This window comes from Schistocerca serialis, chromosome 6 (genome assembly GCF_023864345.2).
Source record: "Schistocerca serialis cubense isolate TAMUIC-IGC-003099 chromosome 6, iqSchSeri2.2, whole genome shotgun sequence".
Taxonomy (NCBI): Eukaryota; Metazoa; Arthropoda; class Insecta; order Orthoptera; family Acrididae; genus Schistocerca; species Schistocerca serialis.
The window spans coordinates 145,821,998-145,849,125 of NC_064643.1; the positions used below are offsets into that span (position 1 = coordinate 145,821,998).

Genomic DNA, 27,128 nt, shown 5'->3' on the forward strand with positions numbered 1-27,128 from the left:
GTTTCGACTACCTCTTGTAGTGCCATGAAATGAGGAATGTCCTACCCACTATCCTTACCACCCCTCCCACAGTGGTATTCCAATGTCCACCAAACCTATACAATATCCTCATCAATCCATACACAACTACTGCTCCCAGCCCCTTGCTTCGTGACTCATACCCGTGTAATAGACCTAGATGCAAGATGTGTCCCATTCATCCCACCACCACATACTCCAGTCTGCTCACAAGCATCACCTATCCCATCATATACAGGGCTACCTGTAAAACCACTCATTTGGTCTGCAAGCTAAGCTACAACCACTGTGCTGTGTTCTATGCATTCATGACAGCCAACTTGCTGTCTGTCTGCATGAATGGCCAGGGACAAACTGTGGCCAAGAAACAGCTGGACCACCCAGTTGCCGTGCACACTGCCCAACACAAAATTAATAATTTTAATGACTGCATCACAGTATGTTCCATCTGGATCTTTGCAACCTACACCAGCTTTTGGTATTGCACAGGTGGGAACTCACACTGCAACATATCCAACATTCTCATAACCATCCTGGCCTCGACCTCTGTTAGTCATTGTCATATACCCATCTATCTTCTTCACTGTTCCCACTCCAGTACTACACAGTCCTCTATTCCACCAATGCATCCACAGTCAATTTACTTCACTCTTTTTGTGCTGGCTGCCCCCACCCCCAATCCCTGTAAGCTGCTATAAGGAGCATTTTATCATTCCCCCCCCCCCTATCCTTCTATCTTCCCCCCCCCCCTCCCTACCCCAGCCTCCTCCTTACTCTCACCACTCATGTTGCTTCTCCCCTCATACACTGCTACTCACAAAGCCTTTTTGGCCGAAAAGCTTACTTGTTTGACAGTCTTATTGTTGTGCCTGTCTGCAACTCAGAATCTTCACTATATGGTGAGTAGCAGTCTATCCTTTTCTTAATCTCATACTTGTAATTTTCAGTGTGGACTCTCAGTATCTTTTTCTGTAATATATTTATCCAAATGCCTTCTGTTTGCTACAAAACCTGCATTTAATAAAGCTACAGATGAATGTTTTATTCTTACATATGAATTCTTGAAATTGCAATTGTGTATTAAACCTTATGGTCTCTTAGTGCAAATCTACCTTTCCTTCTCACTACAGCACTTATTAATGATTTATTACTTCATTTCTTGTTTTCTAGATGCTGGTTTCTACATTTCTCTCCCTACTCTTTACACTCTCTGTCTTTCCTTCAACACACTTACAGTTGTGGCCTTGTTGACCTTCTTTACCTTTATTTGTTCCTTGGCAACTAACTTAATTACTCCCTAGTAGCTTCTGCTTGCTGTATCTTATTGTTCTGTTCACAAATTTAGTCTCCCCTGCAGTTTCTTCACTGGATGCCTCTCCTCCCAGTCTTATAAATCAAATATGTATTGATTATTCAGGGAATGGTTCATATAACTTTCATTTTTTCTTTTGTTATTTACATGATTATAGGAAGTTTATTATTGACTCTAAGATCATGTATTCATAATATATTGATATTCTCTTTGTCATTTTGTTTACCTCTTTCTAGGAGCAATACTTTGAAATTGTGCCTTTGTCATACTTATCTCACTTCTAGCAACATTCTCTGATACCTCTTCATAATTCATTTCCAGTATTCTTGTGTGAGTATGTCTGAAAGGCAGTTTCTCCCTTCTGGCAAACTGGATTCTTCTATGTTTTTGGTATCTAGTAATGACTGGTTCTGCAGATCAGTGCACAGACGTCATCTGACTTTTGTGTGTACACTGTAGTTCATATAATATTTTTACATCTTAATAATACTAACTAAAAACTCCACTAATTAGGTCATTTGAAAAATGGTTACCACAACCGAAAGAGAGGTTGTAAAATTTGCACATTTGTTTTGTTTTCAAGACTTTCACAGCTTTGTAACTATGTACCACATTTTTCTTTTTTGCCACTTTTTCATCTGTGACAAGTTGTTGATGATGTCAAAATGTGAATGTGTGAGATATATTTACAGGTACAAAGTAAAAAGATGTTAAAAATAGACAACAAATGTTCTTACAAGGTCACTACTGCTTTTCATGCTTATTCTAATTGTGTTAAATGACCTAATAGATGATAAAACAATTTAAAGTCCAGGATGGAATAACAGCAACATGAAAAGGATAGACTCACCACATAGAGGATGAGCTGAGTTACAGACAGGCCCAATGAAAAGGACTGATAAATATTTCAGCTTTCAGACAAAGAAGTCCTTATTTCAAAATAGCAAATACACTTACATTCACACAAGCACAACACAAACACTTGTGGCCACTGTCCCTAGGCACTGGAGCCCGATTATGGACTCTGTCAATGCATTTTAATTTGTGCTTAATATAATTGTACTCTCTTTTGTTCAGCACATATTTTGTTGTGTTGATGAAGCTGTCCATAACATTTTTCATTGTTTATTTATTTATTTTTGCCATGGCAAAGTGTTACATTTGAAATGAATATCACACATATATCAAACTGTGATACTTTCTTCTGCATTATCTATAAGTGGGAAATTTTGGTGTTGAAGTAGAATAGACAACTATTAAAATATATTGGTTATCAAAGGAGCTCTCTAAAATACTGCTTGATAGAGAACAGAAAAGAAAGAAGTCAGAGGATATAATCTCCTAATCAACCTCTTAAGTACCTGCTTTTATAATGTTATTAGTGTGCCTTATCATGCTCCAGAAGCATCAGATTAGCCTTCTTGGACATTTATCTTCAGTTACAGCTGTAAGGCATCTGGCTTGGTTGTCAGTCATGTAAGACTTCTTTATAAAATGGCTTGTAACATACTACAGACTGCCTTTCACAATGCATCACAACAAGAAAACAGTGGGTACTTCAGAGTCCACAAGAAAGATAGTTCAAATCACTGACCACTTTCCACCTGATCCTTGACCCCTATTAACTTCCTGTGAGGTTTCAACTTCCGTTTGCCAGTTTCCTTTGTCAGTCAGTCAGCAACATTCTTCTCGCTTGTAGTGTACTCCAAACTTATGTTATTCATTTCTGCCTCCTATTCCAAAAAGAAAATCCTCATATCCATGTGCTTGATTCTTTCCAAAGCCTCAAAATTTTAGTAGGTTTCATCATGCCTTGATTATTGATTAAAATCTATATACGATTGGACGGAAAACAATCCTGACCAATCTCACTGACAGAACTGTTCATCCACTTAGCGTCTTTTACAGATTCACTCAGTGCAACAAACTCTAATTCAGTGGTACTTAGTGGAGCATTATGTTTTTTTTTTTTTTTGTGCTCCAACTAATGGTAGCTCTCCTAAAACCAAGTGAGTACATCATTTATTGTACCTCACAAATAACATAGTGTGTGTTTGACAGCACACAAGTGCTCCTCACTTGAATTGCTGCTGAATTGGCTTATGGAAGTTGCAGGATATGCTAAGTCTGGCCTTGAACCCATGGTTAGGTATAAAAGTCTTCCAGTCATGGTTCTGTATTTTGATACATTTGCTGAGTTTGTTTTCATCTGTCACATTTTTTAGCTGTAAATTCGTGATGAGAAGTGTTTTCACAGCTTTGCAGGTTTCAATTAGGAATTCTTTTAAGATGTCTCTTGAATACACTGTTTCGACCCAAATCAGTATTTCATATTCTCTCATAATTGGAACTCACTGTACATGTCTTGTTACTCCAAGGTCTCTTACTTCAAATTCAGTGCTTAAGATATTTTTTGTTTCCTTAATTTTACTTTTGTTGCTATACATTATATCATTCACATATGCAGTTACTACAAATTCATGCTGTAGATCATAGTAAACACATGGATCAGATACTGATTGCAGCATCCCTTGCTTGTGCAGGAACTTGTCAAGCATTTCATTCCATCTTCTGCCAGACTGATGAAACCTGTAAGATCCATTTTACAAGTTGCTGATCCACTCGTCATTGTTCAGTTCCTCTCGATCTGGTATGTCGATGTCACAGAACCACATGGTTGTTATAATGGGATGTATTGAGAGCCAGGGTTAACAGTTTAGTTGGTGTAAAAGAACCCAAACAGGAAGTGGAGCACAGACACTGTTGATGGACCGAACAGCCCTTGTACAGTCTGCAGATCGTATGGATTTGGTGCCCTTCTTGTAATTCCAATTACGAGAATGTCTGATGTGCTCAGCCTTGGGAATGAACTTAGCATAATAAGAAATCTGACCCAAAAAGGACTGGCACTCATTCAGCTTTTCAGGCACAGACAGGTTGATGACGGCTCTGATGTACTCATCCAGATGGATGAGACCATCTTTTCTTAGCACATGTCCCAAAAATATACACATTTTGGGGGGGGGGGGGGGGGGGGGAAAAGCTACATTTTCTCAGTTTTCAATGAAGGCTGTTTTCCAGAAGGTGTCAGAAAACTGCCTGCAGCTTTTATAAATGCTCCTCTGGCATGGAGCCTATGACCCACATGTCATCAAGGTAGTTGACACACCAGGGAGTATCCTGAATCAACTGCTTGCAATATCGTTGATAAATTCCTGGTGCAGACTAAATTCCAAAAGGCAAGCGATTAAACTGGTCAAAACCAAATGCGATGTTGAACATCAAGAAAGTCTAAGAAGCAGCATCCAGTGGCATTTGCAGGTATGCATCATGCAAGGTGATGCATGAAAAATACTGACACCCTGATGCATGAAAAATACTGACACCCCCGACAACTTTTACCAACTCCTCTGGCCCAGGAAATGGATACTATTTTGTGACACATTGCATATTGACACTCTGTGTAAAATAGTCACAAATGTGCACAGTGCCATTTGGCTTTCAAACTACCAACAATGCAGTGGCTCACTGATTTGACAAAACAGGAGAAGTGACACCAGGGCTGGACTCAGCTTTGACCTTGTTACACATGGCAGAGGGATGGGGCAGCAGTGACAAAATTTAGGTATTGCTGTTGGTATAAGGGAGACATATACCTTGAAATTTTCTTACTGATCCAAGGTATTCTCAAACAGTAGTTGTACAATGCCATAAAGAGTCCAAATCTTGAAGAGAGGCTGATTGAGACACTAAATGTACTTGGTCAAAATGGAAGAGGCATTTAACACTAAAATATTTTGTACCAGCTGTGAATTTACCACTAACAACATAAGTTGCTGTTCCACATTCTTATAATATGCTGAGACAGAGAAATGCCCCCTGAAAGGAATAGACTGTTTACTATAAGACACAATTCGATGTGGCTGTAGCAGCACAGGGAGTCCAAGAGCCCGTACATATCTAAGTTAATTAGGCATACTGTCACTGCCTTGACTACCTAAAACTCAATCAGTCACCCATCCATTACCACTATTAGCAGAATATGATGGGGCAACCCTTGTGGAGCATTGGAGACAGCCTCTGGTTCCAGCAAAAATGTTGAGACCCTCCAATGACTGTCCCACTACTTGCCAACAGTTACAAATTGTTACCAAATGGCTTACTTTGTGGCATACCCTACACAAAGAGTCTGTGTATGGGCAATCCTGTTGAATATGCACCAAATGACAATAGGGGTAGGACTGCCAGCTTGTGCATTGACTGGAAACATGTGTGGCAAGTGAGTTACACTGAGACTCCAAAAACGATGTAAGTGGGGGGTATGATGCTTCAGCTGACTCATATTCCCTGAGCCCCATGCGAGCAAAGACAGGCAGCACCATGACAACACTGCTCATGAGTTGTTAATGGCGTTGACACATGGCAGCTCAGTGGAAGACAAGGCTGCTTGGCTCATTGCACAGGGCACTGGGGGCTGTTTACCATACACATCTAACTTCACCACATGCCAGTTGTCAGACAGTGCATCCTTTGCCACTGCTGTAAGTTCTTTTGATTCTGCAGTCTAAGTAACTTTGGCTTCAGAGGGGTCACACAAAGCTAGTGCCCTAGTTTGATCCTACAGGCTGGATGTTAAATGGGTGACCACATCTGTAATAGCAAGCACACATACCAGGTATCACTCTGGACACACTCTAACTGACACTTGTGTGAGGGACCTTGCAGGTCTGCATTCACATCTCATGTGAATGCCCAGGGTGCTTGTGATACTAGTAGAGCCTTAACCAGGCCACCACCACATGGGTTTGATGACCAAAATATTCCATGAGCAACTGACAAAGTTCCTTGAAGTTAAGTTTCTCAGTAGGGGACTCCAAATTCTGCACAGTTTTGTTCAGTCCTGTATTGCTGGAGAATAACAAGGGATCCTTGTCAACTGTATCCACAATATACCTTTCCTGACAGTGCAGCAAAAACTTGCAGAGGTAATACTCCCACATTTCCTTAGATGTTTTGAAGCCAGCAAATGGCATTATCAGTAGTGAATGTGAAGGTTTACTGTGGGCACCTGGACCACCACCAGCATGGCATGAGTACAAAACAATTCCACTTTATGTTTGAGCAGTTTCTGCATCTGCTCCTATTGCACCTTTTATTGCTGTTCCTGGATGCACAACTGCTCCTGCCATCATTGATAAAATAATGGGTCCATGACACTCACAATTTAACACTATGAAAAAAGAAAAGCACCACACACATAAGAATATGCTATTTCACAACCTTTGTATCGGCACGAGGTGTGACAATGCTGTGAAGAATCACTGGCATCACATAATGTAACTGAACCCTGGAAGAGGGTATGAAAAACTAGACATGAAATTCAATGCACTTGGGAGCAAAACTCCAACCACCATGTAGAGACAAGCACAGAGGAAAACACATTTCAATCAGTGCAAGCAATCGAATCAACTCATCAGGCAGAACCCAAAGCATGATGCAAAGCAACAAAGTGAGATTCAGGTCCGAGTATGTTGATTTTAGCATGAAGACTTTCAGGCCAGGCTTACTGCCACCAGTAAGTAAACACCTGGATCAGTGGCCCAGCCCATACCAAACTTGGAACATGCCTTCTGTGACAGCATTCTGCACTGTTCTGTTGTGATACCCATACCAGCTCATCTGCATCCATCTCTTTGTGTGCAGGTGGGGATACTAAACTTGCTAATGGAATACAAATGTCAGTGATGGTAGATCAAGTACAAACCATCACATGCACTAACTCTGGAATTGAACGATACATCTCTTAATGCATTAAAGTGTCCAGGCAGTCTTATGATGGGTGCTCTTTCTGTTAAATATGTCAAATTAAAACTTTGTGATGGGCTGTGATTTGAACTTGGATCCCTGCATTTCATAGGCAATGCACTTACCAATTACATCATCTGAGCATGCCTTTCAGGCCTACTCAAAGCTTCAACTTGAAAAGGTTCCTCCCCTTTCCTTCCTAGGAAATATTTGTAAAAAGTTAAGATTTTGAGTCTATCCCCAAAGTATGCTCAAGTAATGTAATTGATAGTGTGCTACCTATGAAAGGCGCAGATTCAAGTTTGAATTCCTATCCAGCACCCAGTTTAAACTTGTATAATCAATGCAGTGTACACACTGCAATATTTCTTTTTCCTCAGTGTTCTTCCATAACACTGCAAATTTTTCATATGATTTGGCATTCTTTAGAGTGACAGAAATACTTTCTTGTTTTGCATTTCTTAACAGTTTTGTGCCTGTAGATGGTGCAGATCTTTAAATCTTCTGTGTTGCCACTATTATATTTACTTGTATTGCCATAGTAGATTGGAAATAACAGTTTTCTGTTATTTGATTCTGCTTCTTCTTCATCAGACAGATGAAATGTTCTTCAACTCTGTATTATTACAGTGAAAACTGTGTGCAAATAATCCAAATAATGAATAGTAGATGACTGATGGTAAATAATTTGTATAAGTGCTTTGTAATGATTATGAACAGAAATACTGCAAACTTACACATCAGCCTAATATAATTCAGATTCTGTACACAAAATAAGAAGCTGCAGCTGAAATTCAACATTGTTTCCTTATTGAATTGAGAATATTGTAGCAACTGATCACTGAGGCAGTTACTTGAATGTGCACCTTTAAATATGATCATTTACCCATCCTTTTGCATGTGAGCATTCTACGCTGTCCACATTCTCTTAGTAACAAACTTGAGTGAATTCTCTGTCTATTATTACAACAATAATTTCTTTCAAAAATGCTTTTTGTTTTTGTTTCTCTCATTTTCAGTCCTACTTTTGCCACATTTTAACTTTGACCAACCCCACCATTTACCTTTGCTCATTTTACATGCTCCTGTTCAGAAAAGCTAGTCTTTGCCCTAACCAAAATACAGTCCCACATACTCTTTGCCCTAACCAAAATCCAGTCCCATGTACTCTTCCTGGTATCATTCATTGCAATTGGTATCCACCCAAATAGACTTGCAATGAAAATTTCTGTCTTAGTTTCCACAAAAAGACTTTCATCTTTTCTCATTCCATCAGCATGTAACCCTCAGCTTAAATGCAGACTATAATTAACTGCCTCTACTTCTTTCAAAAAGTTCTTTTATTATGTTATGAATATTTCCTGCACATCATCTCAGATAATCAGGACTATTGCCCTCTAACACCTTTAACAACATTCTTAATCCCAGCAGTGGAAACAACATCTAAACTTGCTTCCACCTGGGAGTACCCATATCCACCAAATAACCAGAAATAACCACACACACACACACTTTAAAAGAAGTCCTCATCAGTCTCACAACACTTTTGTTGACCTATCCTCCAAGTACCTGGCCCCAGCAAAAGTCATGAGTGTCTCCAAACCCAGAATTAGCCATGTTGGACTTGTCATTGATTTTCCTTTACTTGAGCCCTTGTATTTATTGGGCTCTTATCCTGGTGACACTTGCTAATCCTGCAAGAGTTCCTCAATTCCAATCTTCCTTCACTCTCTGTCCCCAAATCCCTTCCCAGACAAACATTCGGATTAGGGAATGATGAACTATTCATTACCCAGTAACTAATTCAGACTTTATCATTCTTTCTTTTTACAAGTACTCCCCCACTGTATTTGTCAACCAAGATCACTTTGTGTCTGAGGATCTCCAACAGGATTCCAGCTCCTCTGATTGTAAGCTTGCCACTGCAAACCCATCTCAGAAGCCCAACATGATATTCAACAGCCTTCCAAAACATAATGCCCATCCCAAAGCATGATATCTGAATCCCTCAGCGTTCTCATATTGGCAATGCACTGTACACCCACCTTTTACCTGCTCCCAAATGCAACTTCACTGATTTCCCACAAGACTTCCCATTGTAACTGGTTAGACTGCTCCCACAGGAAGACCCTCTGTACTGATTTACCGTCATAATCAACCAATTATCCACAATACCCTGATACACAACCAAGAAACTTATCATTTTCTTTGCAGTGTTTTCATAGTTCTTGTCCTATCACTTCTTATTTGACACTGTGGAGGCTATGTTCCTGTACACCAGCATCTTCTATGTTCATTGTCTTGCTGGAATGGAACTGTACCTTTCCCAGCAATCCCTGATGCTAAACCCATTACCTTCTTCCTAATATTTTTGATCAGTCACAGCTTGACTGTCGATGTTTACTCCTTTTATGGAAAAAAAATAATAATAAATAAATAAATAAAAAATCACAGAGCTATAATGGGTTCTTGCATTGCACCTTCACATGCTAACATGATAATGCACTCCTTAGACTAATATTTTCTATCTATTCAGCATCTTAAGCCCTTTGACTGTTACGTATGCATTGATCACATCTTTATGATCTGGACCCATGGCAAAGACAGCCTCTGCTGTTTCCTCCAATACTGCAGCATCTACTGCAGATCTTCTTCACCTGCTCCCCCTTATCCATTCTAACTATATGTTTATTTCCATCTCTATAATGGCTTCATAAAAATGTTTGTGTCTATGTCAGACACAGCAGCCACAAACAGTACCTCTGTTTTTGACAGCTGTGATCCAAACATTGCCAGAGTCTTTGCTAACAGATAATATTTTACCCAGCTAGACCAGAAACTAATGTCCTACACTACCCCTTCCCATGAGAGCAACAAACCTGTTGCTGTTGTGAGGCAACTACCAATCAGCACTAACATTATCGTGTGACATCACTCAAGCCTTGAAAAACCACATCCTGCATCAGGGCTTCAACTACTGAGATGAGATGAGATGTATGCTTCCCAGAATTTACCTTTGTCCATCAGAGCAGTAGTCCATTGCCCACACAACCCTAGTCCATCTCTACACCACCCATGCTCTCAGTCTTTCATTCTAAGGGTTATGCCCCAGTCAGTGAGCTAGGTACAATATGTTTCCCATGTATCCACCCATCATTAACTCCAACTGTAGTCCAGTCATAAGTATTTACACTCCAGTCACAGATCATGGCCACATTATACGTCAGCTGTGCTGCATTGTACACGCATATGACACCTAACCAGGTGTTTGCTCATATGAATTGTCACTGCCAAACCGTTGGAATGTGCAAATTTGATCATACAGTTGTTGCATGTATTGTCCTCTGCAATACCAGTGACTTCAACATCTATTTCAGTACCCAAGGTATTTGAATCCTAACCCTGTATAAAATATAAAATAAGAGCTCCTTTACAGCTGCTCTCTCTACATATTGTTTAAATTCTGAAGTTTTTCCACTAAAACAGTCTTCCATGTAGTATAAGTATAAACAAAGTAAAGTCAGTACCTATGAGTTAGTTCAATTTTTTTCCACTTGTAATCTATGTCTTCAAGTATTTGCTGGCTGTATTCCAATCTCTGTCTTCCATTACAGCTTTTACTCTCTCTCTACAGCTCCCTCTAGTATCATGGAAGTTATTCTCTCATGTCTTAACAGGTGTCCTATCACCCTGTCTCTTCTTGTCAGTGTTTTCCACATATTTCTTTCCTCACTGATTCTGCGGAGAACCTCCTCATTCCTTGCCTTATCAGTCCACTTACTTTTCAACATTCTTTAGTAGCATCACTACTCAAATGCTTCGATTCTTTTCTGTTCCAGTTTTCCCACAGTCCATGTTTCATTCCCACACAATGCTGTCCACCAAATGTACATTTTTAGAAATTTCTTCCTCAAATAAAGGCCTTTGTTTGTTACTAGTGGATTTCTCTTGACCAGGAATGTCGTTTTTACCAATGCTAATCTACTGTCTATGTCCTCTTTGCTCTATTCATTATCTGTTATTTTGCTGCCTAGATAGCAGAATTCTTTGACCTCATCTACTTCATGATCCCCAGTTCTGATGTTAAAAAAAAGTGTTTCACTGTTCTTATATCTGCTACTTCTCATTACTTATATCTTTCTTCGATTTACTCTCAATCTGTATTCTGTACCCATTAGACTGTTCGTTCCATTCAATAGATCCTGTAATTCTTCTTCACCTTCACTGAAGATAGAAATGTCATCAGTGAATCATATGATTGATACCCTTTCATTCTGAATTTTAATCCCGCAGAAGGAATTTGCAGTAATAAGTTTTCTCTACAAAAATATTGCTTGACTTGTTCCATGACCATGAAGGTTCTCCTTGATGCTGGAAACTACAAGGTACGGTGACTGAATGTGCATATAATAATGATAATAATTGCAAAGTGACTAATTATTCCTCTGGATTGGCCTTACGCCATACTATTATTGACATAATGAGCAATGTTAAATGTAGTACTTGTGGGGCGACAAAAGAATATGCAACATATGAAAGGATGCAGTATAAAGAAAGGAGCAGAGTAAAAGTGTTTCAACATAGATAGTACACCAGAAACTGGTGAGCTTTTCCCTCTTAATTTAGGTAAATTTACTCCCTCATCTTCACAGCCCTGATACATCTTACTTGCATTTTCTGTATCTAATGTATCATTTTAAACACACACTGCTTCTGAGAGATAAATTGTTCCACATAATGTTTCATTATCACTTATTAGGTACTTTCTTCATGATAAGTGTTGTTTAGGATAATTCTAATAACTACATAATGCAAAGAAGAGAACACTGTCCATGAAGTCGTGCACTATTTGGAACTTACTATTATACTGCTGATGGGTCATCTCTTGCAATCATTTAGTACCCTATACTAGCCAGATAATGTTTCTAAGATAGTCTTGTGTAGTTAAAGCTGCTTCATGACCTTCACTTAATTTCTTAGTATCTTTAAGGATTATAACTACACAAGTTCAAAGATGTCAAGAGAGAAACTTAGCTTTCTCTTATTTTTATCCAACTCATGTTGATAATTTATTTTAGTATCTTGTTGAAGTTTGACATCTTTCCTATTATGGTAAACAGTGATCATTTTCTTAATTTCATACATCATACTTATTGAATAGGTATGGAAATTCTAGGATGGAAAAAGCAAACATTAATTCATGTGAGGGGCTACCTTTCCTCATGTCTTTGTTGTTGAACTGTCATGAGCATAGTGATTCCTTTTATTTTGCAGTGGGTTTCCACTCTTAACATGTCATCTTCAGATCTGTTCAGCAGTCATCACATCTGCAACATATCAATCAACATCTTTTGATTAGTGTTGTTCACAGCATGTACAATGCTGATCAACAGATATAAATTGTCCAGTCCCAGTTATAGTTATTATAAAAAAAAAAGATTTGAGGATGGCTGCAACAAAAAAAACTGGCTGAAAAATAAAAACAGTCATTGAAATCAAGAGATTTCAATAAAACTGATAAAAATCAGTACACTGACATCACCAAGTAGACAAATTGATGTAAACACAACTTAAACTGCTGCTTCACATATGCTAAAGTTCACATAAATTTACATGAAATTAGTGAAGTTTGTGCTTATTTCCTTCCATTATCATTGTACAGTTTGAGCTCATGATCTCTCGTGATGAGCTTTAAATTTTAACCCTCCCTCCTTTCACCTGAGGTTTATTTTCAGTCACCATATACGAAAGGTATCTTGTTCCTCGTCCACATTGATACATAACCTTCACAAACTGTGGGCATTGTGCCATAAAAGTAACTGTATATGTCATTGAGGTGAGAGTGTGCACATTGTAGTGTCATGATTGTGTTGTTGCCAATAAGAGAAGGGGGGAGGGTCAAGCATGATATCAGAAAATAGCCTGCTGTCGAGTAACAACAACAGGGCAGCCTAACTTCATGTTCCCATTAGATGCACATACGGCCATCATCACCATCATGTGCTTTTGTATCATGAAATACCATGTCTTGTTTTGAATTTAAGCAAGGACTTTGACACACAGTGTGGCAATGTTGTAACTGTACTTCTTCCCACACCTCCCTGTTTGTCAACCAAATACTGGCACTGAAATTTATTTCCAACGCCAGAATTTGAATCAGTTAGCACCTTGTGATTCTAGAAGTTTCATTTGTGAATAAGACATTCCATCATTTTTTGGAGATTCCTCTGGGACATCATGTGTTCCTCTTGCAATATCTTGACTGTGAGCCTTTTGTACTTTTCAAGAGAGTTAGTGGAAAGTTATCAGCCAAAGTATCAGGAAAGGCAATCATGATTCCCAGACATATGCCCTCCCTATTTTGTGTTGCAGCAGTAGTTTATATTAACATCAGCAGTGGAGCTAGGAACTACAAATTTTGCTTAAGCTGCCTAGACAGAATGTGTTATTTCCTTTGAAAATCATTGGCTTCAGTGTTATTAGACTTATCAAAATATTGTGGGCCATTATTCGATGGGAAATCCAATAGTTTGTGCCCATCTGTGGAAGATGTCTCCAATGGGATTATTCCTTCTGTGAGTGTTCATTTCATACCATGGCTCGCTATTGACTGACGTAAAAGGCTGTTTCCCTTCTCAGTTGCTGTCTACCGCTATTGCTGTTGCCCTGCAGCAGAAGACAATGGCAATAGCAAATGACAGCAACCAACAATAGCCAGTTGTGCTCAAGTTTTGAAAACATATGGTAACACACCCTGCATGGGATCACATAGGTATTAACTTTTACTGTAGTCAGTAGCAAGCCAGGTACGACTCATACAGTTGTACAAGCTACAACACCTCGAAGATGTCCTTGGCAGATGCGCACAATACCTGGGGTTTCTTCAAGGAATTCACTTAACCATGACATAATAACCCAGAACATTTTAATAAGTATGACAGTTCTGGCTGTGAATGTCTTGCAGTTCAGTGTTATTGTCATTGGTACTGCCAAATATTGATATTGGGATGATGTAACATTGGTGAATGAATCCAGAAAATGATACAAGCCTATGCCACACAGTTACACACATTATTAGTGAATGTATGGGGCACCTTGTTACAAATATTCTGTGCCATGCATAATTTTATCCTATTAATGTATTCTGCCAACATACAGCTGCTAATTATTTTGAGCATTAAACATATTTAGTATAAGTTTTGTCTTCATTTGGTAACTCTTCATAAACTATCTGCTCTCACATATTGTCAGAATCTATGTGACATATATTTCTTTAAAAATGTATTTCCTCTTAAATGTTACATTGGGCATATTGATGGATCTTGTTTTATCATTTCCTACCCACTTCCAGACCAAGGTTTGGAAGAATAAAAGATGCATGTACAGTAGCACCAAAACTTAAAAGGGTACTGAATAGAGTCATGGTATTAATGTCAATATGCAGCTTCCTCACTTCATGCAAAGAAGTATCAATTCTTCCTCACTTACTGTTTAGAATGATAGATTTCTTATGTTTGTGTGTGTGTCTTTTATTTTGTTTTTAGTTGTATTTGTTGTGGCCTCGTATAATTTCTCGCACGAAATGTCTCCATACTAAAATTTACTACAAAACAAAAAAGGAAAAACATTATGCGTGCTTCCTTTTTGTCTCTTTTTCTATCACAGGGTTACTAAGCTGTGGGTGCTCTTGCATGCATGTGGTTGTGGCAATAAATAAGCGAATTTCTACAGGACACCGAATGACCTCACATGACACTCTCAAGAATATCAAGTAGCATCAATTGCTAGTGCTCAATGATTGTTAACTCATTAACAAGCAAGCTAACTAACATATGTTTTTACCTTTAATTTATAGACAATAATCCAGTGGAGCTCGAGGAGAGAGAAAAGTAAGTGTCCAGTATGCTTTATTAACTTTTTCTGCAAAAAAAAAGGGTCTTTAAATTTCTCATTAAAACATATAATTGTTGGAACTAGTCTACTACTCACATTAAGAGCAGGTGAAGGACTGAATATGCTATAGTTTGGAAAATGGATTTGTATCAGCCTTCTAAGGATTACTGTTTCTCATTGATGAAGTAGTTTTATATTATAGAGAACATTTTAAATGAATTTATAAATGGTCAGATTTGTTACTTTTCATCAGATGCACGCAAAAATCACATATACTTCCAGGTGGATTTTTTATAATTGCAGTTTGGAATACATTAAACATAAAAAGTGATTTTACAAACATGGTCCTCCATATAACTAAAATTATAAATTACTCACTTCTTTATGTAACTTTATAACTGATATGTAATAAGCTTCTTAAGTTTTACATATATTTCACATTGGTTCTTAATCCTCTTACAAGATAGGCTCGAAAGACTTGTGCTCATTAAGAGCAACTGGGACTCTCAAACTACATTTTACACTTCAATGCACTATTTCTTTGGTTGAATTCATTACTGTAACAATAATTATATGCAGAAAGCATGACTTTTTGAGGTTTTAATTGAAACTAAACTAGCAGGGCAGGAGACTTTAAATATATGTATTCACATTTATTGTGCTATGAAACATGCACTGTAGTCTGCAACTCCCCTACCAACCAAGTTGACAGTTATTCATGACATGTATAATTAATACAGTAGGAAAGGTAAAGTATGGAGTTGCTTTGAACTGTTTAATTTATCTTTTTTCCTATAAAACACAGAATATTATTTGTGCAGGTTTTAGGCAGATAAGTATCTTCTGTTTTATTTAAAGTAAGTACATATTGGTTTCAGATGTAAAATTTCCTTATTCAGAGGTGGATTGGCTTTACTGTGTATTCTCTCTTTCTGCCAGCATAATGTAAATTTCAGAGAAAAATACATTATTCTTTCTGAAAAGCATATTGTAGTGGAGTAGTATGTCATCCATAATTGAAAGCATGGTGTCTTTTTTTCAATTTGAGATTCAGCTTTATTTACCATATGCTGGTATTAATTTATTTCTGGTAGCTATCCATGTAGCCAGTCTGCCCCTGATTATTACTAACCAGAATGCAGTACATGCTTGTATCCTGTTTCATTTATTATACCTTTTCTCCTAAACTTCTGATTTAATTTTGCTATTTGCTTGCTCCAGTACACATTTTGCCTTAAGTGAATTTATGACTCAATAAAAAAAATGAAACAAAATCCCACTCACAATACTGTTCTTTAACCATAGTCCTGAGTTATTTACAGGAAGACAGGCAGCGATGAGATAACTTAATATTGTGAACTCCCTTGTATAATTAGTTTCAGTTTTGCACATGACCAGCTGTGTACTTCTCCTGGTTCATAGTGTAACTTACACATTTGTAATGCATCCAGTATAATCAGAAAGTGGTTTTTAATAATTTCATAGTTGTTAGTTAATTCTTCAGTTATTTAACATCACCACTCGAGAATATTCACATCAGGGCTAAAAATCAAGAGGTGCAATGAAACAATTATCTTTTAAATGAATTACATATCTGATAATTCAGTTGTGTGCTGCTGGTCAAATACATTTTCGATAGTGATGTTCACATATGTATTGCAGTTTTTGAGCTTGTATTGAAAATTTTGCTAACAAATTCAGACCCCTGGAAAGTAATGAATAAATTACTATTTGTTCCACTTTCTTACTTGAAATAGTTCTTATGACAGAAATAAAATTTTCTTGTTGTCTGTAGTATATGAAAATTGAAATTCATGGTTAGTTTCTGTGTAGGCCTACTTTTAACTATCAAGCCAACTTCCATTAGGCAGTTAAGGGATTTGTCATAATAAGATATAAGCCATTGATATATTCTAATATCAAATTATACAAAAAGAGATTCTCATTTGAAAGAAATATCCACGAAAGTGAATGTTCATCTGTTCAGAGACAAGATTTTATCACTCATTTGAGATATGAAATAACAAATAATAGACTCTATTGAACATAAAACATTTATGAGGTTTTTGGATGTACCTGTTCTTGATCCTGCTGCTTGTAATTTTTTCTATCATAAAATAACATTACATGTCAGGAAACACTCCGTCTGACATCACAAATTCTGTGTCTCAATACTTTCGAAACAGCACACACTGACAGCTTTTCAGGATCTAGTCAGCTTCATAAGTTTATCTACATCTACATATCATACTTTAACAGATCATTATGGCAGGAGATAACTCTCCATTGAATCATACACTAGTGCTCATTAATTTCAATACACCCCGGTATTTCAGATTTACAACACAAATCAAGCATTATCTCACAAAATATAATTATAGTAACTTCCACATATATAATACAATCATAATCATTATATTTTACTTTCATGAAAGTATACTCCTCACAAACTCGAGGCATGTAGTCAGTCAGTTTTTGTAGGTATTGTGGATCGATATGATTCCACACATCTGTAACAATATTCCAGAGATGTTCCTTGCTGGTTATATTAACATCACTGATACGTCTGTCCACTTCATCCTAGACCATTTCAATGGATTAAAATCTGGGCTTTGGGACAGCCATACCATATCATTCAGTACTTTCTGTTTTTCTGTTGATGCAGTGTAGTTTGTACATCATGCCGAACAATGTTTTGGGTCATTATTCTGTTGTAAGGTGAACCCTTTCCCTATTAAGAACAATCCACTTTGTATTGCATGATACTGAAGTGTGCGGTGCTACTGCTTCTGATCCATACATCCTTCTATTTTCACAATGTCGCCAATTCTATCTCCGGCAGAACATCCCCAAACTATAATAGAATCTCTACCATGTTTAACTGTAGGTATGGCACACTGCTGGGCTACCCTTTCCCCTACAAATCGGTGAACAAATATTCTTCTTCTGGTTCCAGAAATCTCAAACTTCGATTATCAGTGAATAACACCTTCATACACTCTTCCAATGTCCAATTACGCTGTTGTCTAGCCTATTCAATTCTCTTCTGTTTATTTATGGGCCTTAGAAGGGGTTTTCTTGCTGTGACACATCCTTTCAAGCCGACTTCTGTCAGTCTCCTTTTTACTGTTGCAACAGATATTGTTGTCGTGTTCATTTCTACCAATTATGCACAAATTTGGGGTGCTGTTTTTAATCTGTTTCTCTTACTGGTAGGTCTGATATATTTATCATCACTTTTAGTTGTTTTATGGGGTCATTCCAGTCGTGGTAAATCCTTATTGCTACCAGTTGCCTTCTGGCAGTGAAGGGTGTATTGCACTACCCTTGTAGACACACTACACTGTTTCACAATTTTTGCTAATAGATAAACCTGCTTGGCTAAGTGCTACAATTGCAGCATGTTTTTCTATGGGTATCTCCACTCATGGAGCCATACTAGCAATGTGCATAATTCAATGTCATGAAGGAACTGACATGCAGGAACCACATGTTATGTATCGCTGCAATGCTTGCCATTTGCTGCAGACATCACATCACTACAGGGAACAACACAGGTGCACCAAATGCGGGATCCATCGGCAAATAGGTAAACAAACATATCAGATAGATGCATAATGTTTATGTACACAACATTGTTTGTTGGATAGTATTGTATCTCGATGACCACAAACAAAAATCATGACATGAACAACTATTGTACTGTTCCTTTGCTTCCTCAACCGTACCCACGGTATTAGACCTTATCTACAGATAACTATAAGTCATTTATTGGGTGTATTGAAATTAATGAGCAGTATTGTACATTAGCGTTTCCTTTCATTCTATTCACATATGGACCATGGGAATAATATCTGCTTAAATGTGTCCGTGTCTGTGGCAGTTAATTTAATCTTGTCTTTGACGCCTTTGTGGGAGTGATATGTATATTCCTAGACTCCTCATTTTTAATACTGATTCTTGAAACTTTGTAAGTTGGTTCTTACTGGATAGTGTTCATCTTGAAGCATCTGCCAGCTCAAGTTAATTAGAATCAGAACTTTTATTACCTCATTATGTACACACACAAGTCATGATTTAATGTATAGGGGACTAATCAGTACATCTTCATGACGATCTCCCATTGATTAAACTAATCTGTGACCATCTGTGCTGCCCTTATTTGTATACATTCACTATGCCCTGTTGTTTGTGTTTGGTGCAAACCCACCCACTTGAGCAACATTCTAGAACGTGTTGTAAGAGTGTTTTGCAGTACTCACCTGTGTAGATTGACTGCATTTTCCCATTATACTGCCAATGAACATAAGTACGTGATTTGCTTTACCTATGACAGAGCCTATAGTATCATCCCATTTCATGTTGTTGTTGTGGTCTTCAGTCCTGAGACTGGTTTGATGCAGCTCTCCATGCTACTCTATCCTGTGCAAGCTTCTTCATCTCCCAGTACCTACTGCAACCTACATCCTTCTGAATCTGCTTAGTGTATTCATCTCTTGGTCTACAAATTGTTACTCTGAGGTATTTGCATGAGTTGACTTATTACAGTTGTGGCTCATTGGCATTATAGAATTTCATGTTTTTGTTTTTTTTCTGAAATGCTCATTTCTTTATCTGTGAACTTTTAAGCAAGTTGTCAATTTTTGCAACACTTTGAAAGCTTGTCAAGATCTAAGTGAATATTTGTGCAGCTTTTTGAAACTGTACTTCATTGTAGATAACTGCATCATCTGCAAAACATGTGGGTTTACTATTAATACGGCCTGACAAATCAGTACTTTACAACATCAGCAGCAATGGTACCAAGATACTTTCAAGGGGGGACCCTAATTTATTTATCCATCTGTCAGTGATTCTTTATCCAAGATAACATGCTGCATACTGCCTAAAAAGGAGTCGTCAGGAGGCAAGCTGTATGCACTTAACTGATCATTATGTTCAAGAAATATCATTATGTTTGAACTTAGAATGGGTTCTAAGACTGTGTAACACATGGGTGTCAGCCATATTGGACACTAATTTTGTGGGTCACTTCTGTTACCCTTCTTGGAAACAGATGTTACCCTTCTTGGAAACTACTGGGTGTAGTTTTTGTTCAAGGAATGTGTGGTAGATTATAGTTAAATAAGGGGCTTACTCAGCACCAACTTTATATAGAGTCCAAGAGGAATTCCATCAAACCCTGGAGCATTGTTCAAATTAGCAATTTCAGCTGTTTCTCAAGACCCCTGACATTAATATCTGTATCATTAATATTTGTAGTCGTATAAGAATTAAACAGGTGCAGTACACATGGATTTTCCATTTTAAAGTAATGTTTGAAAGTAGAGATCAGCATTTATGCCTTTTGTTTTGCTACCCTCAATTTCATTTCTTGTGGTGTCATTCATGAATCTCAGGGTCCTACATTAAGTGCTGCTGGCAGGCTTTAAGTCTTGCAACCATTCAGTCCAGGACATCGGACACTTCATGTATGTTAAGAGAGCCAACAGTAAACTGTTATGAGACCAACAAGTTGTCCATCAATGATGGTCTGACTACCTTGCTGATACCCATAACACAGAATTTGCACATCCACTAATTCCAAATCCTGGACCATCTTTGGACCTATGCCCATCATTTCAACTGAGAACATAATGATTGCCATCAAGAACATGAAAAATGCTGAAGTGACTGGCCTAGATGATATACCAGCAGAACTCTAAAAAATACTCAAGACAGCTGCTTCAGAATTTTTTGTCACACTTTTCAAACCGACCGAAGTGGCACATCGGTTAGCACACTGGACTCACATTCAGGAGGACAATGGTTCAAACCCGCTTCCAGCCATCTTGATTTAGGTTTTCTGTGATATCCCTAAATTGCTTCAGGCAAATACCATGATGGTTTCTTTGAAAGGGCACAGCCATCTTCCTTCCCCATCCTTCCCTGATCCAGTGGGACCAACATCCAGTTCAGTTCCAGCCTAAAATGACAAAAAAATTTCTTTGGGCTTTATGGAAGGTCTTTTGATAAGATAAGAAAGACTTCTCCCATCGCCCTTTTGACAATCAGTGTGGTTCATTTAGCATCTCTTTGTCTATATCCTTATGCTTTGTCTTACATCTATTGCATCCGTGTTTTTCCTTAAAAGTTCCTTTATGGAGACGGTATACAATAGGGTCCATCCGATGATGACCTTTTCTATTAGGTACTTGTCTGTCCAAGTGCTTGGTCAGTTATGTAGTCACAGCTTTTCATCACAGAGGACACCAATGACTTATCTCCATTTACCCTTTCCTGAGTATTAGAAGTGTCATCACAATTTGTGATGACAATGGACCATAAGTACTTGAAATGCCTGCTTTTCTGATTGTTTTTATAACTGGTACTAATAGTGACTCTGGTTTGGGGACCAAATTCCAGATAAGCAGTCTTCTCAGTACGGAAGTTTAGCCTGTTCTCAGCCAGCCTGTCTGTGAGTTAGTATCTGATGTTGGGGTCAAAGTTTGTTTCTTTGGCTAGGATCACATCATCCATGTCCAGGGATGTGGTAAACATATGTCAGCTGCTGCTGCATCTATACACAGGATGTATAGTAGCAGTGGTAGGGCAGGGCCTTAATGAGCACAGACAGTGATCTAAAAAAGTGGGTAAATTTCAGCTACACTCCAAACCACACTAGTAGTATTGTGGTACAGAAGCTGTCTCCAGCTTTCATTGGCCTCTGGGACTTCCTGGGTTGGGTTGCATTGGTGGTGTGGCAACTCTTAATGAATTCCTACTGGTTGGGTTTTACTGTGGCAGTGTTTATGAACCTATTGTCCAGTGCTTGTTTGAATAATTTCAATATATGGTAGAGGAGCTGAACATGATGGTAAGTTTAATAGTCTCTCACATTTTCTTTATAATTTCAGACTATAGCTCCCATGCTAGTTATCGATCTGGTTGAAAAGTGTGATAAAAATTCTGAAGCATCCGTCCCAAGCATTTTTTGGAGTTCTGCTGCTACATCATCTAGGCCAGTTGCTTTATCATTTTCCATGTTCTTGATGACAACCATTATGTACTCAGCTGAAATGATAGGTGAGGGCCTAGAAGTGGTCCATGAGTTGCAGTCAGTGCATGAGCAAACTCTGTGTTGTGTATATCAACAAGGTAGTCTGGCCATTGTTGAAGGATAGCTTGTTGGTCTCATAACAGTTTGGTTTTGACTCCCTTGACATAGATGACATGACAATGGATTGAATGATTGCAGGACTTGGCAAGGCGATAAATGTTGCCTTCTGGTGGTTGTGAGATAAGATAATGATGCCAATCCTGGTAGCACCGGCCTTCACAGCACCACTGCTCTTTTCACTGCCAATTTTGGGACTTGATACCACTGAAGTTCATTATCAAGACATGAGTTCATCCAAGTCTTAAAGGCTATCTTTTTCTTCTTAATCAGTTGATGAAATTATCATCCCACCACCAGGTTTGCTTAAGAATGTATTTTTGCCCCAGTATTGTTTTTCTGAGAATTGTTGCCTCTCAGCATCTCCCACAGTCACAGGCTTTAAATGATAAATTGGGTAAGGCTTTCACGAGTTTGTTCCATTGGACTCACTCATTCTCCACCACTTCCTTCACTCAGATCCAGTCTTAGGTGTTTTGTTTGCTATGAAAATTTTTCCATTATAAGCACATTCTAACACACACACAAACACACACAACACAAAACAATCAGTAGATGTGATGTTGATGTACAGATAAACAAATGCTTACAATTTCAGAAAAACTGGATGATTTATTCACAAAGTAAGCAGTTATTCAGCTTGGCATTGATTGACAGAGTTTTGGATGTCCTCCTGAGGGATATCATGCCAAATTCTGTCCAGTTGGCACATTAGATCATCAGAATCCAGAGCTGGTTGGAGGGTCCTGGTCATAATGTTCCAAATGTTCTTAGTTGGGGAAAGATCTGGCGACCTTGCTGGCCAAGGTAGGGTTTGGCAATCATGAAGACAGACAGCAGAAACTCTCACCATGTTCAGGTGGTCATTATCTTTCTGAAGTGTAAGTCAAGGATGGCCGGCCATGGAGGGCAACAAAATGGGGCACTGAATATAGTTGACATACCACTGTGCAGTAAGGGGGCTGCAGATGACAAGAGAAAAGAAATGACACTCCAGATCACCACTCCTTATTGTCAGGCAGCATGGCAGATGACAGTCAGATTGGTATCCCACTGCTGTCCAGAGTATCTCCAGTCACATCTTCAGGCTAGAATCTCTCCCACTATACAGTCTGACGGCCAAAAGTGATGGTATGGGATGTCATTTACTTTCACAGCAGTGTGCATTTCCTTGTTATCCACTGCACCCTTCCAGCACAACAGTACATCAGTGATATTCTACACTGTGTTTTGTTGCCTTTCATGGCAAGCCCTCCTGGGCTTACTTTTCAGCAAGATAATACCTGTTCACATGGTGAGAGCTTCTACTACTTGTCTTCGTGCTTGCCAAATTCTTCCTTGGCAAGCAAGTTCATCAAATCTCTTGCCAATTGAGAACATTTAGAGGATTCTGGGCAGGCCCCTCCAACCATCTCAGGGTTTTGATGACCTAATGCACCAATTGCACAGAATTTGACACAATACCCTTCAGGAGGACATGCAACAACTGTGTCAATCAGTGCTAAGCTGAAATACTGCTCGCATAAGGGCTAGAGGTGGACCAACTCATTATTGACTTCCTCAATTTATGAAGCTCTTTCTCTTGAATGAATCATGCATTTTTTCTAAAACTATGATCATTTGTTTGTCTCTTAATGTACCAATTTCCATTGGATAATTCCTTCATGGTGCAAAAAAAAAAAAAAAAAAAAAAAAAAAAAAAAAAAAAAAAAAAAAAAAGCAGTGGCTGTCTTACAGAACCCCTTCCATATATATCACCTTCTTCTTGCTATTGATATATCAGTATGTCTAGTAGAGCCTCCACTGATAGAGGATACAATACCCATTTTTTGAACTATGTGTTGGTCACAAACTGATCATGGAGTCTGTGGATTGTGCATCATGTGACACCCATCATTATTTTTCAGGCCAAGTCCACATCCCCCATATCACTGTTATCCTTCTCACTGAGATCCAACATGTTGATTGAAGTTTCCACCAAGGGTAATAGGCTCATACTGTGGAATTGTTTGAAGATGAGCATCAAGACTCTTCCAGAATTAAATTTTTTCATCTCCTGTGCATCCAGTTTAAGGGTAGCAAAATATGGCGTTTCAAAAAATGGCATTTCACATTCTAATCTTGTTTCCAACTTCAGAAATGATCTTTTGTAACAGTTAAATTATTCATCTGGAGGGATGTATCATTTTCCCAGCCTTCAGTAGCATATTCAAACTATGTGCCTTTCAAGTAAGATAAAACACTTAAATGTATGTTAATTCATAAGTGAAGCAGTACTGAAAAACGTACATTTGCAGGGGGACTTTAAAAACCAAAGTTATATAATATTACAGCAGGGCAAGTAACTTTTATTGACTGCTGCACTACACTTCAAAGTAACACAGACACATGACACCAATTTCAACAATAACACATGTCTTTGTAAACAACAGTCAGAACATTCTACCAGATGTTCAGTGGATTTATACCTATAAATCCAATCCTTGTTCACAGAGCCACCCAAAAACAACTGTGCGAACATCCCCATATTTGTAAAATGACTTCACCTTTCATTTGCTGCAAATCAGTTCCTCAGTTATGTGGAGACCGTCATCCGTGGTTGATATCTGTAGCCTTCCTCCCTTTCCTCAGTTCACTTGCACGGATGTTCCCCAATCATACTGTAATCATCTACATCTACATCTACATAGTTGGTTGGTTGATTTGGTGTAAGTGACCAAACAGTGAGGTCATCGGTCCCATCGGAATAGGGAAAAGTTGGTCATGCACTTTCAAAGGAACCATCCCAGCATTTGCATGAAGCAATTTAAGGAAATCATGGAAAACCTAAATCAGATGGCCAGATGCGGGTCTGAACCGTCAGCCTCCCAAATGTGAGTCCAGTGTGCTAATCACTGCACCACCTCATTCAGTTGTCTGTGGATACTCTGCAAATTACACTTAAATGCCTGGCAGAGGGTGAAGACTTTTAATTATCCAACAATTAATTGGAAAAATCGTAGTTTTGTTAGTGGTGGGCATGATAAGACATCATGTGGAACTTTACTAATGGCTTTCTCTGTAAACTACCTAGAATAAATAGTAAGGAATCAAATTCATCACGGAAAAATATTGGATCTAATGGCAACAAATAGACCTGATGCCTTGAGGATTTCCACATCGAAATTGATATCAGTGACCATGATGCAGTTGTGGTGACAATGATTACCAAAGTACAAAGTACAGCTAAATCAAGAAAAGATATATATGTTTGATAAACTAGATAAAAATTCAGTAGTGTCATATCTCAATGGGGAACTCGAGATTTTCAGCACAGGTTAGGAGCAAATACAGGAACTATGACACAAGTTTCAAAGGATGGTTGACAACACACTGGACAGATATGTACCCAGTAGAACAGTTCACAATAGGAGGGAACCTCCATTGCACAAATTCATTGCAAAGAAACTTCTAAGGAAACAGAGATTACTGCGTACTTGGTGTAAAACAAAGTGTAGGGCCATAGGTAGATACTGAATGAAACGCGTTTGACTGTCAAAAGAGCAATGTGTGATGCCTTCAGTAACTACTGTAGCAGAAGTGATCTTTCGCAGAACTCAGATAAATTCTGGTTGTATTTAAAGGCTGTTATTGGCACCAAAGTTAGTGTCCAGTCCCTAGCAAATGAGGCAGGAACTGAATCTGAGTGCAGTAAAGCAAAAGCTGAAATGCTTAACTCTGTTTTCAAATGTTCCTTTACAAAGGAAACTCCTGAAAAATTAAAACTAAAATAAGCTAAACTCTTCCCTAACAGGCCACCAAGGTCCAATGGTGCCGACCAGCCGCAGTGTCATCCTCAGCCCACAGATTACACTGGATATGGATATGGAGGGTCACGTGCTAAGCACACGGCTCTCCTAGCCGTATGTCAGTTTATGAGACGAGAGCTACTACTTCTCAATCAAGTAGCTCCCCAGTTTGCCTCACAAGGGCTGAGTGCAACCTGCTTGCCAACAATACTTGGCAGACTGGATGGTCACCCATCCAAGTGCTAACGCAGCCCAACAGTGCTTAACTTCAGTGATCTGACAGGAATTGATGTGACCATTGTGGCATAGCCATTGGCCATCAAAGGACAAATGCTACAAATTAATCCTTGTACCACTGAAAAGATGGATAAAATAAGCATTAGTGTCAGTGGTGTTGAGAAACAGCTGAAATCATTAAAACTATACAAAGCACCAGGCGCCGATGGTATCCCTGTGAGATTCTATACTTTATTTGTTGCTGAGTTCACCTCTCTTCTAACTATAATCTACCATAGATCCCTCAAACAAAAAACCATGCCCAGTTATTTGCAAAAGTGCAGGTCACACCTGCCTACAAGAAGGGTAGTAAAAGTGATCCACAAAGCTACTGTCCAATGTCCCTGACATCAATTTGTTGTAGAATCTTAGAACACATTCTGAGCTCAAACATAATGAGTTATCTTGAACAGAACAACCTCCTTGATGCCAGTCAGCATGGATTTTGTAAACATCAATCAAGTGAAACCCAACTCGTACTTTTCTCAGATGACATGTTGAAAGGTTTGGATCAAGGCAACAAGATAGATGCAGTGTTTCTTAATTTCCAAGAAGAATGGGAACTTACCACAACGACACTTATTGTCAGTAGGTTGGTCAGATGGGTATGAAGCGAAATTTGTTGCTGGATTGAGGACATTTTGGTAGGGATGACATAGAATGTTACCTGGGATCAAGAGTCATCGTCGATGTAGAAGTAACTTCAGGTGCACCCCAGAGAACCTTGCTGTTCATGTTGTTTATCAATGAAAAAAATGTTCAAATGTGTGTGAAATCTTATGGGACTTAATTGCTGAGGTCATCAGTCCCTAAGCTTACCCACTACTGAACCTAAATTATACTGAGGACAAACACACACACCCATGCCCGAGGGAGGACT

At 38.5% G+C, this 27,128-nt stretch overlaps 1 protein-coding gene across 1 annotated transcript in view; it reads left to right on the forward strand.

The window, feature by feature from the left end:
• The window catches only part of LOC126484696 (hemicentin-1), a 1,211,236-nt gene that overhangs the window by 1,114,703 nt on the left and 69,405 nt on the right, over positions 1–27,128 (forward strand). Inside the window, exon 18 of the mRNA XM_050108292.1 lies at positions 14,991–15,024. Within this exon, the coding sequence (XP_049964249.1) occupies positions 14,991–15,024 (34 nt within the window). The remainder of the gene's footprint in view (positions 1–14,990; positions 15,025–27,128) is intronic.